We start from the raw sequence: 16,144 nt of genomic DNA, 5'->3' as shown, positions 1-16,144 counted from the left end.
ACATGTACAGAAGTTACCCACAATTCATCGGGTATAACTAAAAAATACGCAACGGACATTTTTGGAACAACAGAGTAAACGGGGTAAAAAAGTCTATTGATTTTTCTCTTCACTCTAACCTATCTGACATGTTTATATAACTTAAGTATAACGAAGAAAAACTGTATAAAAGATAATCAAGGTAGCAATTTCGTTGTCTTGAAAAAAACAAACGCCAGCGAAGCGGACATTTTTCTAGACAAAACGGAAAGATATTATATACATGTACAATTATTTTCATTCACATTTCAGTTTTCAATTTCAATATTTTAAGGCAAACATAATGCATCGGTGATATTTATACTATAACGAGCACAGTGTAATCACACTAATAAATGTATTTAACACTATCTATAACGTATTTAAATCAAATACAGTTAATGATATGTCTCATTTGATTTGATTGTTTTTGGATGTAGTGGGGGTTACGTCACACAAGACTGTGTAGGTCATTTTAGCGACTCTTCAGTTTTACTGGTGGAGTAAGAACTCAGGTGCCCCCTTTGCAAAATTGTTTCTGGCACAAACAGGCATCTGTGTATGTAATGAGTTACGTTTCGTAGGCTATCTTGATAGGATCGTACATACACGTACCCACACACAATTACATCATATTCATACAATAGGCAAAATAGGCACGTTCCCTGTTGTAACAATATGAAACCCCAAAAAAAACCTATGAACCAGCTTCTGAATGTGGCATTTCTATCGTTATTCCCAAAAAAGCACCCCCCCCCCCCCCCCCCAAAAAAAAAAAAAAAAGAATGAGTACATCAATGGGCATGCTCTGGAGTGTTTGGGAACTATTACCTGCACTCCAGTTTACGCACTGTGCATGTATACGAATTCGATTTAACTCTGACTTGTTTTCAACAGAAAAGTCTTCAAACTATGATACAATAAATGTTTATGATTCTATTAGAAAACTTGTTTTGAGAATTTAATGATTTTTCGGTGAAAACGATATAAATTACTTGTGCTACAGATTGAGATCAAAGTGCTGAAGGCACTGATGAAAAAAAACGGATAAACTAACACATTTTCACTCCAGGTTCACAGGTAAATGAATTTTATGTGTCGCGGTTTACATCATAATATCAGCTAACCTTTGCTTTTTTGCGACTTTTGTTTTTGAAAATAATCTAAACGAGTAAAATAAACCCTCTTTTTATTGGCAAATAATTTAATAAGTAGCAAACCCCGATTTCTCTTCATAAATTGGCTTAAGCAAATTCTCTTCTATTCAAATATTAAGAACATTCTGTCAAGTGACGTGTCTTCTAATTGAAATCTCCTGGTGAGTATGTTTCGGTAACAGGAAGAAAATGACAGTCTGTTCATTTGATCATGACTGTGAAAAATCAAGTTTTGTGAACCAATTTATCCTGCCGATAAAGATTTTGCAAGCAATCTGGTTGTTTATGTTCAAGTGCTTACACTTAGTATTTAATTCCAAAGAACATTTCTTAGGAGACATTAAACGTTTGATTACAGTTTAATCACTGTAACCGAAATACTTAGGAATTAATTTTAATTCCTGTTACTGTTGAAATTTTCGTTCATGTTTTTTAAAATACTTAAGTAGCTCTATAAATTTTCAAAACGATATCCAGTATTTCCGAAACAATCAGAAAGGCTTCTAATACATACTCTTTATAAATCTTAAAGTATTACCAGAACCACCCACCTAATATCCAGAACATACAAACGAAAAAACAAGATAAATCAAAAGGCTGCAAGCTCTGTGGTATTTTCTGATCTTTGCAATCTAAATCGCACTTTAAAACTGTATTATTTTCCTGTATAAGTTTATTTTCATGTACTATAATTCTTCTTGCTTGGTACCAGAGTTTGATACATATGGAATTTTCATGACTATGGTTGCATCAAAAAAAATCGTTTATGTTCATTTTTTATGACAGTCATACTTTATCCTTGCATATCGTGGCTATTTCCTTAACAAAGAAACTTTATAAAAAATAATTGCCTTGAATTGGATTTTGAAACCCCAGACACACTAAACGAGCGCGTTACCCTTGCACCACGGAGAAGATATACGAACAATGCCTGAATAAAATCAAGTAATACTAAATTTAGATTTTCCATTGCATTTCGGGTTTGTAATCCTTATTAATTTCGAGGTTTTTTCTTCAAGAAAAACCTGTTGTTTAACATTGATGTAAATAATTTAACAAAAATCTTCCCGCCAAAACATTCCGACATGTATATATTCAACTACTCGACAGTCAGATTTATTTGTGAAAAACGCTCTTGACATCGCTTAAAATAGCATTTTCATTGATTAAAATGATATTCATCCGCGTAATTTGTGAATGTGCATTCATTGAAAATTCTGTAACCCAAAGCTACTTTTAAACTTTGAATGCGTTGTAATTTGTTGGATAACAAAATGAAATTATTTCTTTCTTTTAAATCGCCAGTTTTCAGCTGTTTTAAGAACTGCTTGTTGTTAGGTTTGTCGTGAAACCGCTGTGTCAGAGATATATGCAACACCCACACAACCAAGCAACACAGGACCACAGCTAAAGTATCAATGAAAAATTTAATTTCAGGTTTTCAAGTGGTAAATAAAAAGACTAAACAAAAAAAGAGAAAACAGGAAGAAAGAAGAGACAAAAGTAGAGAAAAGTAAAGGTGGCAAGAAAAGCAGGGTTCTCTTCCTAACTTAGTTATGCAATGAAATGCACCCGATCAATATTTAGCCATTGCAATTTTTGAAACCAGTCACTCGTGTTTTCAAAATAGTCGGGAAATGAACCTGACCTTTTTTATCAAAATATTTAAAAATCTATTAGCAATGAGTATGCCATGATAAACAGGCTATAAGGAGTAAAAACAATGGTTAAGATATGCATTGCCCTTTCCCAAAATTATACCGTCTAGGAGTTGGAAGTATTATAAAACATAGTTTAAGCAATGGTTGTTGTATGAGGTGAGGTTAATACTATGCCTGCCCTTCACATTTGTCTTGCAAGTATCATGATTTTGTTTGTTTCGTTTAATTTGGAAGAAAGTTAGGGTTTAAAGAACAACAACTATATAATCAGTTTTAAGTTTATTTCACTAGTCACGGCAATAGCCCTGCTGTGGAAGCTTGACTGTGTTGGGGGCTGCGTCCTGTGAACGTTACCGTCGCCTTGTCTGTCTTTATTCCAGTTTTCCTTTTTTACTCTTATAACGCCCTCAATTTCTTTTCCACCGGGAAGCTTCAATATATTGGTAACATTAAAGGACAGCTCAATTGACCCATCACTAGTACGGAGGCCTTCCAATAAAAAAGAAATTTATCAGGATATCTGCTAAATCAATAATGATAATAATTATATTAATAGAGCCAGATTGTTACTCTTTTCAGACCTTCTTGATAATGTTTAACATGTGCATGAAACAGGTATCAATTACCTATAGTTTTGAATGTCTAGATCAAAACGTAGTAATCTTCTCATCAACAAAGTTTACATCCAATGCCAATAACTATGCTAGTATGTATGTAAAATGATAAATATTAAATTTCAGATCTATCTAGCAAAGGAGATCGATTTTTCATTATAGAATTTTAATTATAAATAATATGCACTAGACAAACATAAGAAATATTAACTAATAAAATTGAAGCCTAAATGTCCTTTAATGAGGCCGGATTCATTCTCTATTTAGCCAGTGCTTTCAGTGCTTTGATCAGAGTTAAAGAGAAATCTCTGGAATAACATTCTGTGTGTGCGTGTGATTTTTTTATGCTTACAATACTCAAGTTCATGTTCATTGTATAAAAGGTATTACGAAGTTTTTTTTCCTGAACGGGTGTCAGATAAACCAAAGTGACCTTTGAAATAGGACCCATAACACTGATTGACAAAGTAAATTTTCTAAGCCTAGATATCAGGATATTTTAACCATTACGGAGTTAATACATAATATTTAATAATTACACGAAAGCTCTCAAATTAACATAGAATATTTGTAAAATGTGTGTATGTCAGTTTCCAACTCCGTACGTTTAGCTAAATTCATCATTGTAATGGAGAAAAAAACATGATTACAACAATGCAATGCTTTAAATATATTGAAATTGCTTTTGAAAGATTTTGTTCACAAGAACATATGTGAACAACAAGAAATTTAACAAACAAACCCATAATTTGCTTTTAAATTTATGGATTGTTGGTATATTCCACTTTCACACTTTCGTTGCTGCCGATACACAAAAAATTCTCCGTTTCGCTTTTTAGTCATCCCGACAATCATCACGTGACCGTTGTTTTTATTCAGATTTGCAAACTGAAAGGTGTTTAAACGCTTTTCCCACAAAATTGGAGAAAATATGTATTTCAAACGATTTGCCAATCCAAAGAACACATAGCAATGTATCACTGATTCTGTTTGAATGTCCCTAACACGCAGGTAACAAAAAATTATCGGTTCGTGAAATTTTACTTATTTTTGTGACATTCGGCCGTACCTCAGTGGAGTACCTTTAAACATATAGTAGAAACTGCTGACCAGTTAGATATTATAGGGAATCTGCTGACCAGTTAGATATATAGAGAAAAATATATTTTGTCGTGAAATTGTTACTCGTTTTAAAATGTAATCAAATTTTATTAAATCATGTTAACATTTATTTAAGTAAAAACACTGTTGACCAATTTAATATTGATTCAAATTGATTTAAGCCGTAAAACTCTTCTTGTTCTATAGGGTCAGCAAATTTAACGCTCTTCAGGCGAGAAAATGCTGACCAGTTAAATATATAGTAGTAACTGCTGACCAGTTAGATATATAGGGAAACTGCTGACCAGTTAGAAATATAGAGAAAAATATATTTTGCTGTGAAATTTTTATAATTTTATAATGTTATCAAATTCAATTTATTTTATAAAATTAATTCAAATTGATTTAAGCTGTAAAACTTCTTATAATGTATGGAAATTCGTTTTATAATGTATGGAAATTTAATATATTTTAAAAACTCATGTCGACATTTAATTAAGTTAAAACATTGCTGACCAATTAAATATTAATTCAAATTGATTTAAGCCGTAAAACTCTTCTTATTCCATATGGTCGACAAATTTATGGCTCTTAACATTTAGGCGAGAAAATGCTGACCAGTTAAACATATAGTAGAATCTGCTGACCAGTTAGATATATAGGAAAAATGCTAACAAGTTAGATATATAGAGAAAATATATTTTGCCGTGAAATTGTTACTAATTTTATAATGTTATCAAATTCAATTTATTTTATAAAATTAATTCAAATTGATTTAAGCTGTAAAACTTCTTATTCTATATGGTCAGCAATTTTAGTTAGATATATAGAGAAAAATATACTCTGCCGTGAAATTATTGCTCGTTTTATAATGTAATCACTTACAACAGATTTTGATAAAAAGACATAACATCATAATTCTTTATAAAACATTACTTGAAATTTTTGCATATCTTTAGAGGTATAAAAAACTGTTTAATATATCTTTTTAAAATGTATGATATTATGGTACTTTACATGTATATATTAATTTAGTTTTATCATTTATAAACATAGTCATATCAAGGGGCAGAACGTGAAATGGTTGCACACTTGGTTCAAGCGAGCGAATTGGTTGCAAACTTGACAAAATGGCAAACACGGCGTGATTTTTTGAAACGGGTGAACGAATTTTTGCCAGGCAAGTGGGTTTCTTTGTTATTTTGAAGTTCATTAGTATGTCTATTCCATAATTCAATATATATGCCACACTCGGTTAAAGGTTTCAGCATCCTAGATTCTGTTTTGACGAAGTTATTGAAGATATAAATTGATCATGTAGATATTTTGAAATTTGACATGTGACTGTTCTGGTCGGGTTTTCTCCTATTTTTTTCGAATTTGTAAGTTTTAAACTGCATTTAACATTAACAAAATATGTTTCTGTCAATGCTGTACAAATGGTTTAGTTCGCAAGTCCGAAGATAACGTTCAATTCTCAAAAATATCTTGTTCAAGCACATTTTGGTTGCAGACTTATACTTCAAGCATTTTTGGTTGCAAACTTTTTTGTCAATAATGTGGCATGCATATTTTTAGCGAGGAATAACTTATCTTTTTTTAAATAATCAGCTAATTCGTCAGCAGTTTAGTGCGACCCATAAATATCAATTTGTGTTATATTATGCATCAATTATTCTATAAACTGAAGATGAACTTTAAAACGTGTGAAAAAAGTAAATATAAATAGTTTCTAATAATGTACGTCTAAAACCTGCAACTGTATTGTAAAAGTCTATTAAAACGCTATAATTCATATTTTAAGAGCCACTTTCGCTCACTTTCGTAATAAAAGTCACTTTCGTATTTTAGGCATACCGAAGTGGATAGTGACCAAGTGATTACAGTTCGATTAAATTATAAATAATCATAACTTTATTTCAAAATCAAGCACAAGTTTTACGACATGGCCGGTCAAAGGTCACATTTAAATAAAACAGAGAAGCAAGATAGAGATAAAATAATATTTTTTTGTTAATATGGCAATGACATTCAAAACCAAAGATAGACACGGATACTCAGTAAGATTTTCCCCGTACATACCCACCAGATTTGCCTGCAGCACTTCTCAATATTATGGAATAGCTGGTAAGACGTCAAAACGTGCATGCTTAAGTTATCTTAAGTTATATTTAAAAATAAAGTTTCCTTTTAAAAGGAAAGGCTTGCACAGTTGTGCCTTCATACCAACCCTTTAAAATTGTGTTTTTTTATTGGTTTCAATTTATTATCACATTTTTTTTTAATTACGGTATTTGTTTTTGTATATCATAAAGGGTTTATAAAATTATTTAGTTGGTTTTTTTTTTTTTGGAAAACCGAATATTTTTTGTCAAAACGATTTGAAATCTATTCTCTATTGTATAAAACTAATAAAGAAAATGATCAATCGTAAAAATACTAACGTGATACTGAAGGAAAACAAGTGTGCACATTTCATTTCCCCTTTTTCGCAGCGAAATCATTCCTTTGCTTTAAAATCAAGTAAATGCACTAAAAAAACTTTGTTACGTGGTACCAATTAATAAGCATGTATCAACTATGTTACACGATCACAAATAGACGATATCAGCACCAAACTCCTCACAGCTGTTACGTCTCGCTTTGCTACTTTAACTGTGCAGACCAGGGGAAGTAACCGCTGCGAGGAGTTTGGATCAGCACGTGGCAAGGTTAATGATATGCATGGGCTATTTTTAGATTACCTCACCAAGAAGTTCAGTAGATCTAAATATAACTCGATCATGCATGATTTGGTAAGCAGGACCACCCTTTAACGTGGTTTACTTACTTCTAAGTTGATAGTCTAGCACTTTTTGTGCTGTTGATTCCTTAAAATTGTATTGTTGAATAGATTCTTAGTTTAAATTGTCTGCATTTTTACATTAACATCGAAATCCAAGTTTCACCACAGAAAGGTCTCCTTTTGGTTTTGACATTAAAGCGAGATTTTGCCCCAGAACGAAAATATCTCAGAATCAAGCTTTGGCACGTCAATATATTTTGACTAGGAAGTGGCTAGCCCTACGGGCCCATTCCACAAACGCTTGGGGTCAAGATATTGCCATTGCCCCCCCCCCCCCCCCCCCCCCGCTCTGTTGTACATGTTAATCAGATAGATCTATCATGCAATTTGTTCATAAGTAGATGCAGGTATTTTGTACTGTAAACAGAAACGAATTAATTGGTGGTGTTCAACCATCATCGGAAGAGGGACCACTGCCCATGCGTCGGCGTTTGGAAAATCCCTTCCGCCATTTTCTGTTAATCTCTAATCACATATGTTGTTTTTTACATAATTTTTAAGTGCTAATATATCAAAAAGGATTTAAGAGTAACATTTTACATTTATCATCATTACTATATAGTTCTTATGAATGAAATTAATGTTTATTTTCTGATTTTGTACATCATTCTTTCACCGGAAGTGTTATTAAGCATGCGTCTGCTAGCCATAGTCTGAATTATGTAGACCCTCATTAAAAGCGCTGTGATATCTATATTTAGCTCAAAAGGATTTCAAAATGGCAGCGCCCAGTTAACTAAGGATTTTTTCACAGCTCATTAGGTAAAGGATATATATTTTTTATACGCCCGTTTGAAAAACGAGACGTATTATGGGAACGCTCCTGGCTGGCGGGCGGGCGGCGTCCAATTTTGTCCGGAGCATATCTCCTACATGTATAGAGGGATTTTAATGAAACTTCATAGAAATGTTCACCACTATGAGGAGCAGTGTCGCGCACATGAACCAGGTCTCTAGGTCAAAGATCAAGGTCACACTTAGAGCTCATTGAAAAATGCTTGTCCGGAGCAAAACTTCCACATGTATAGAGGGATTTCAATATTACTTGGCACAAATGTTCACCATTGTGAGGCGGAGTGTCGCGCGCAAGATTCAGGTCCTTGCGGCCAAGGTCAAGGTCACACATAGAGGTCAAAGTTCAGATAAAAATATGAAGATGTGTATATGGACCATTTAGTCATCATCATTGAGGGATTGTAACACAAATGGTCATTATCAAGACTATGGCTGTGATACATATAATTTAGGTCAATATATACAAGGTCAAGGTCACTCAAGATGATGAAATATCCAGATTTTGTCTGGAGCATATCTCCTACATGTATGGAGGGATTTAAGTGAAACTTCATAGAAATGTTCACCACTCTGAGGAGCAGTGTCGCGCACATGAACCAGGTCTCTAGGTCAAAGGTCAAGGTCACACTTAGAGCTCATTGAAAAATGCTTGTCTGGAGCAAAACTTCCACATGTTTAGAGGGATTTCAATATTACTTGACACAAATGTTCACCATTGTGAGGTGGAGTGTCGCGCGCAAGATTCAGGTCCTTGCAGCCAAGGTCAAGGTCACACATAGAGGTCAAAGTTCAGATAAAAATATGAAGATGTGTATATGGACCATTTAGTCATCATCATTGAGGGATTGTAACACAAATGGTCATTATCAAGACTATGGCTGTGATACATATAATTTAGCAGGGCTCATCCGGAAGGGCGATTCAGGCGAAAACTTCGGCGTGTATATTTCCATTTCGCTCTCCCAGTTGATCAAAGAGAAGTCAACATCGCCGATAAAATCTTAATTCCCAAAGAGTTATTACTTGACGATGTAAAGAGCAGAGATTTTATCCGCCCATATGACGACTGCTAATTATCATTATCCAATCAAGAGCGTCGCTTTATACTACCCTTCTACCTGTAAGCGATAGACCGCCTACTGTAAACAGTAAATAACGAGAGCATCGGCCCGAAACGGGTATAATTGTGTGACAGTTTTTCGAGTTTAATACGGGATTAGGCGATAATTATAGATTGTTTTTTTCCCGATCATCTAAACACGTGCAAATCTTCCCTAATTGATATACACGTGGTGTTTAATCCGAGTAATGGCGATGTGCAATGGGTTTTTCACAGCTATCACAAAACTGTTAGTCTATTAAAAATAATCAATTTCATTAATGATCAGCGACCGGATTAAAAATTTAATCATAGTTTTGAATGACTTCAGTCCGTTAACATCAATTATAAATTATTATGTTGCTCACGTCATGGCTACAGGGCGAAATGCCCAAAACTAGCAGTAAAAGAAAGTTACTGATTCTGATACATCTACGGGAAAATTTAAGAAAGCCAATTCGCAAAAATCTTACGGACAGTGAGAGTGTTTGGCATTGTTATCTTTGCAGAAATGCCAAATTTGACATAGCTTACGAACGTGGGCGCGACATCCCGGAAAAACTACGAATCATGATCGGCATGCTACATATCGGTCGTATATCATGTGCACATGTATATAACAACAAAATTTGTCAGGAAAGAAGTGTTCTTATTGTTTCAATATATATATTTGTTTTAATGTCATAAATATGACACTCCGATTAAGATTTATCAATATTGTAAATATTTATAACTTAAAGATATTACGAGTTTAACATTTCATGAAAATAAAGGGAGGTAATTAGAAATTTTATTTTCTATAATTTCTCAGTCAAATTTTTCAATAAGAAATGAATGTATATAATTTTAGTGATCAAATATAATGTGCACAAATGTTTGCAGTACATATTTTACATATTCTTTGATGTTTGAAAATTGTTTTATAAGCATAATTATAAGCACATAAATTTGACATTACAACATAAAAATCATGAATAACAAACCAACATACATGCAAGATCATAAAAGAATTTCTGTAATCAGTGCAGAATTGACAGATTTTGCTAATCAATATCCAATGTAACTTTGTCTTCTATTAATAGTGAGAAAAGTAAAAATATAAAATTAATTTATTCATCATATATTTTCTTACACATTATTATCAATAAATCTAAATGAAAACATATAAAATTTTTTTTAGAGAAAGCTTATAAATAGATTGTGTTTATATTATAGTTAAAGGATGTATAGTCATGCATGTTAATGCATACATATTGGGTTGTTTCCCTCAAATTTCTCTTTTTTTCGCGAGGAAGTCACTTCTCCCTAAAATTTCCCCCCAGGATGAGCCCTGATTTAGGTCAATATATACAAGGTCAAAGTCACTAAAGATGATGAAATATCCAGATTTTGTCTGGAGCATATCTCCTACAGGCATGGAGGGATTTTAATGAAATTTCATAGAAATGTTCACCATTATGAGAAGCCATGTCACGCACATGAACTTGGTCTCTGGGTCAAAGGTCAAGGTCACACTTAGAGCTCATTGAAAAATGCTTGTCCGGAGCAAAACTTCCACATGCATAGAGGGATTTCAATATAACTTGGCACAAATGTTTACCATTGTGAGGCGGAGTGTCGCACGCAAAATTCAGGTCCCTGCAGCCAAGGTCAAGGCCACACATAGAGGTCAAAGTTTAGATAAAAATATGAAGATGTGTATAGGGACGATTTAATCATCATTTATTGAGGGATTGTAACACAAATGGTCATTATCATGACTACGGCTATGACACATGTACTTTAGGTCAATATATGCAAGGTCAAGGTCACTAAAGATGGTGAAATATCCAGATTTTGTCTGGAACATATCTCCTACATGTATGGAAGAATTTTTATAATACTTTATGGAAATGTTCACCACCATGATATGTATTGCTCCATGCATGATCCAGGTCAAAGGTCAAGGTCACACTTAGAGCTCATTGAAAAACGCTTGTCCGGAGCAAAACTTCTACATTCATAGGGGGATTTCAATGTAACTTGTCACAAATGTTCACCATTGTGAGGCTGAGTGTCGCACGCAAAATTCAGATCCCTGCGACCAAAGTCAAGGTTACACATAGAGGTCAAAGTTCAGATAAAAATTTGAAGATGTGTATAGGGACCATTTAGTCATCATTTATTGATGGATTGTAGCACAAATGGTAACTATCATAACTACAGGTGTGACACATTTAATTTAGGTTAATATTTGCAAGGTCAAGGTCACTGGAGATGATTAAATATCCAGATGTTGTCCGGAGCATATTTTCTACATGCATGGAGGAATTTTAATGTTACTTTATAGAATTGTTCACCACCATGAGACGTAGTGCCCTGCATATGAACAAAGTCTCTAGGTCATAGGTGAAGGTCACAGTTAGAGCTCATAGCAAAACGCTTGTCTGGAGCAAAACTTCTACATGCATAGAGGGATTTCAATATAATTTGGCACAAATGTTCATCATTGTGAGGCTGAGTGCCGTGCATAAAATTCAGGTCCCTGCGACCAAGGTCAAGGTCACACATCCTGTGCATATCTTCCCTACTGATTTGTTTTAAGGTTCATTTAACAACACAGTGCCAAGGATAAAAACTTGCTTGCTAGATAACACTTATCCATAATGCCCCCATCTCCATCTAAAGCTTTCGTAAACGGGCGTATTTTGTGACTATGGCACCCTTGTTTGAAATTTGCATTTACTTTTAATTTGATTTCATTTGAATTGATACGCGTCATACATGTTATCTAAGAGCGCTACAACCCTTGCAAAGCCTTCGGCCCGGCTTGGACTTTCCGCATAATATGATTATAACATTTACATTTTAGGAGTCTGCAATCTTTACTTTATTGCGACTTGATGGTAAATGGTATTTATTTTCATGCATGTAAAAATGGTTTTATCGTTGTAACAGTGTGATTGCGCCGATGTACAGTGTAGATGTGCCATAATAATGATTTCATGTTTAAATACAAAAATATTTTTAATAGTGTTTACAGGGGTGAATCATGTTGGGGAGGGGGGGGATAGAATCTGACCCCAAAGCATCTGTGGCCCCTATACTAGCCAAAAGTTCTAGCGGAAGCCGTATGTGAGTCATGTATGTCTAGCCTAAATATGTACGCACCTGTACGAAATTTTGGCGCTGATTCTGGGCATGGAATTGCATATATGGCACAAAATCACAATTATTTTTCACCCCCCACATGATAAGGGATACAGGGATACAAGCATTTCTATGGAATTGGGGTGGAATCATTGCTTTCTGGGCAGACATTTCACTGAAAAGCAAATCCGTGGTAGTCCGCCCCACCTGAAAAATATTTCTTTAACATTTCTGGGTGAAAACAAAAACCACTGCAGTACAGGCTGAATTTTATTACTGGCAGATATTGTACCTTAGATGAAATTTTAAACATAATTTTTCCTTGAGGTAGAATTGCGCGGAATTCAGAACTTTGATTTTAAGCTTTGGTTCATATGAAGTATATGGAGAGCTATTCTACTCACCCGGTGTCGGCGTCCAGATTTCAGATTAAAGTTTTGGTGCAGTAAAATATTTTTCATTTCTTAATGTATAACGGTAACTTCAAACTTCAAATATATGTTCCTTATCATCAACCACAGCTTATGCTACGAGGTTCATAACTCTTAGCACCAATATATTTAGATTTATTTCCTGTTGAACAAAGGATTTTCTTTTAAAAAATATTATTTTTAGCTCGACTATTCGATAAGAATAAGTAGAGCTATTGCAGTCACCCGAGCGTCGGCGCGGTGAGGGCGTCTGCTTCGGCGTAACCACTTATGTGAAGTTTTTGTAATAGTTCAAATATTTTCAAAGTCCATTGACATATGGCTTTGAAACTTTGCACACTTGTTCATTATCAAGCACTTTGACAGAATTATGCCCCTTTTTCGACTTAGAATTTATGTTAAAGTTTTTGTAATACCTCAAATATTTTCAAAGTTCATTGACATATGGCTTTGAAACTTTGCACACTTGTTCACCATCATTACCCGAACCTGTAAACAGGAGGAGGTAACTGTATCAAGCTTTTTTTTTACTGTCAAGCACTAAGAATTCACAGCTTAACACAAAGATCAGATATAAGGCTAATGACAACCACCTGTATTTCTCTCTATCTATGCATGACTAATCTCCTCATGGAGTATTCTGGTATACTGACCAGACTGTTCCATGTGATAATTTAGGGAGTCTGAGCATTATACATTTCAAAACAAACAGTTTAGAAGGACATTGAAACTTTGATTCTTCTTCAAAAACTTTGATTCTTTTTCAAAAACTTATCATGATTTTCAAATTCTACATGTTTTGTTTGTACATTCAATAAATGTAAAAATGAAATGATGGGTTTTTGATATTTTTTTTTGATAATCCCTGTTTCACATTATGTCCAGTTAAACTGTTGAAAATATGAAATCTCAGACATTTGTGTCAGTCAGTGTGCTTATTCAAATAGTGCCAACCATAATGGATTTAATTTGTATTTTAGTAATTTTGGAGATATCATCTTGTTTTTAAACCATTCTGGAAACAATTAATTAATGAATAATTATCTACTACAATGGGTTAAACACATCTTTATCAAGGAGTATCTGTTTATTTTTATCAATCACATATTTATTTTTCTTATCTTACACTATGCTATGTATACAGGAAAATCACATCATGGTAAATCCTATATACATAACAGTGTAAGATAAGCAGATAAGCTCTAGCCCTGTGACAACTTTTCAGCACCCCGTGATATTGGTCTGACTGCAACATAAAGGACTCCCCTCAAAGCTACAAGTCATTGCTTGACATTATTCATTATTAATTGTTTACTTTAAGGACGAGGTACATTGTTTATATTGGATGTTACACCAGATGGAATACAACCTGTTCGTATATATGAATGGAATGATGGATTATTTGATGTAACATGGGCTGAGAATAATGAAAATGTTGCCATAGCAGCCGCTGGAGATGGATCTGTTCTCTTGTTTGATGCTACAAATCCGAAGGTAGTTCATATTTATTATTAATATATTGAGCCGCGTCACGACAAAACAAACATAGTGCGTTTGCGACCAGCATGGATCCAGACCAGCCTGCACATCCGCGCAGTCTGATCAGGATCCATGCTGTTCGCTTACAATAGAGAAACTAATAGCAAACAGCATGGATCTTGATCAGACTGCGCGGATGCACAGGCTGATCTGGATCCATGCTGGTTGCAAACCCATAATGTTGGTTTTGTCATGACGCGGATCAATTTCTTTACTGTTTTAAAGTTACAAATGATGGATTTTGTAATGGTAATGTGATCAATATTATCATTATTTATGTTATTTCCTGTTTAGATTGACTTCTTTTCACTTACAAGATTTGGAAATTGAATAGTGACTTATTTATTTATTTATTTAGTGGGTTATTTTTGATTTTGATTGGTAATGGTAGTTTAGGTTAAGTTGAGTCATTAACTTTTCCTTCTGTTTTAACTTACCCAGAAATTAGACTTTGGGGGAAAATATTCTTTTAGGATTTTTGAAATCTTCCTTTTTGTTACTTGATAAACATTGTTTTCGGTAGAGCTGTCATCGATATCGACAATATCGATGTATCGTTGATATTTTTTTGTCGATCAATAATCGATACACATTTTAAAAAATCGATACTTTTGACTTATAAATTAAATGTCTAGAAATTATACAATTCACCCAAAATATATGCAGAAACAGTTCTTTATACATGTATCTAATGTTATGCTTTTGTTATATAGTGGAATTATTTCATAGCAATGGTGACAAAAAATATTGTCTGGAAAAAATCATGCAGTGGACAAGACACTGTACAGAACATGTTTTTGACTGAAATCATTGAAACAGGTATGAAAGTGAATGACAGACAAGTGAGTATAGGATATTATCGATATATCGGTGTATCGTTGATTTTAGTCACTTGATATCGATATATCGTTGATATGCTTTGCACTGAATCAATGACAGCTCTAGTTTTCGGGAAGTACAGGAATAAGCATTTGTATAGTAAATGCGATCAGTAGGATGAAATTAATGAATAACATTGTATTTTGGAAATTTGGACTACTTAAGAATAATTACCAAATATCCCAATGAAATAAAGATCCTGATATGCATAATAGTTTTTAAAAATTGATAGGCACATGGCAAATTTTTATATCTAAAAAAAGAATGCTGATGTTGCGGTGCAGAAAAATGTTTTGTTTTGAATGTAAGTTGTGGCAATTTGTCTATTACAGGGACCACTTAGATCTTTTAAAGAACATACAAAGGAGGTTAGTATATATTAGTATTTAGTTTTTAAATATTATTTAGTATTCATAAAGGTCAGTCCAAGTCTGTCCTATAATGTTAATGTATTTATTCTTTATTAACTTGTATCCATGCAGTCAAACCAGGGTCTGAACTGTTCATTGTTTGCAGTGCAATTTTTGATATTGAGATTTGTTTAACTTTGTATGCACTGTTCCAGATTTCATCCTTTATAAATCTAGTATACATGATCAGCAGGGTAATAGTTAAGCAAGAACACAGTAGAAATTTAAATAGAAAGAGGAAGTTCTATCTGTTTTAAGTTATATACAGTGTATTGTCTTATTCTTATGCACCCACTAAAAAAAAGGTGGGGGGGGTGCAATCTGCACTGGAGTCTATGAGTCCTTACATCATATACCACCTTTTCTGTGCCTGACTAATAATTTAAGAAGGAATAAATGGTAGTTCATGTAATTTCATAGGACCATTAAATGGCATTGATTTCGAGGTCAAATGTCAATGATACAG

The 16,144-nt window shown here is 33.7% G+C and overlaps 1 protein-coding gene across 1 annotated transcript in view; it reads left to right on the top strand.

Annotated features, from left to right (window-relative positions):
• The first annotated feature begins 6,499 nt into the window (after nt 1-6,499).
• LOC132719227 (peroxisomal targeting signal 2 receptor-like) overlaps nt 6,500-16,144 on the top strand; it is an 18,517-nt gene continuing 8,872 nt past the window's right edge. Inside the window, exons 1-3 of the mRNA XM_060702984.1 lie at nt 6,500-6,678; nt 14,172-14,344; nt 15,601-15,636. Coding sequence (XP_060558967.1) covers nt 6,570-6,678; nt 14,172-14,344; nt 15,601-15,636 — 318 coding nt within the window. The 5' untranslated portion in view covers nt 6,500-6,569. The remainder of the gene's footprint in view (nt 6,679-14,171; nt 14,345-15,600; nt 15,637-16,144) is intronic.

The sequence above is a fragment of the Ruditapes philippinarum genome, unplaced genomic scaffold, assembly GCF_026571515.1.
Source record: "Ruditapes philippinarum isolate M1 unplaced genomic scaffold, ASM2657151v2 ctg69_1_1_1_1, whole genome shotgun sequence".
NCBI classification, from domain to species: domain Eukaryota; kingdom Metazoa; phylum Mollusca; class Bivalvia; order Venerida; family Veneridae; genus Ruditapes; species Ruditapes philippinarum.
Note: the sequence above shows the minus strand (reverse complement) of the source record. Positions and strands in the feature narration are given on the sequence as shown.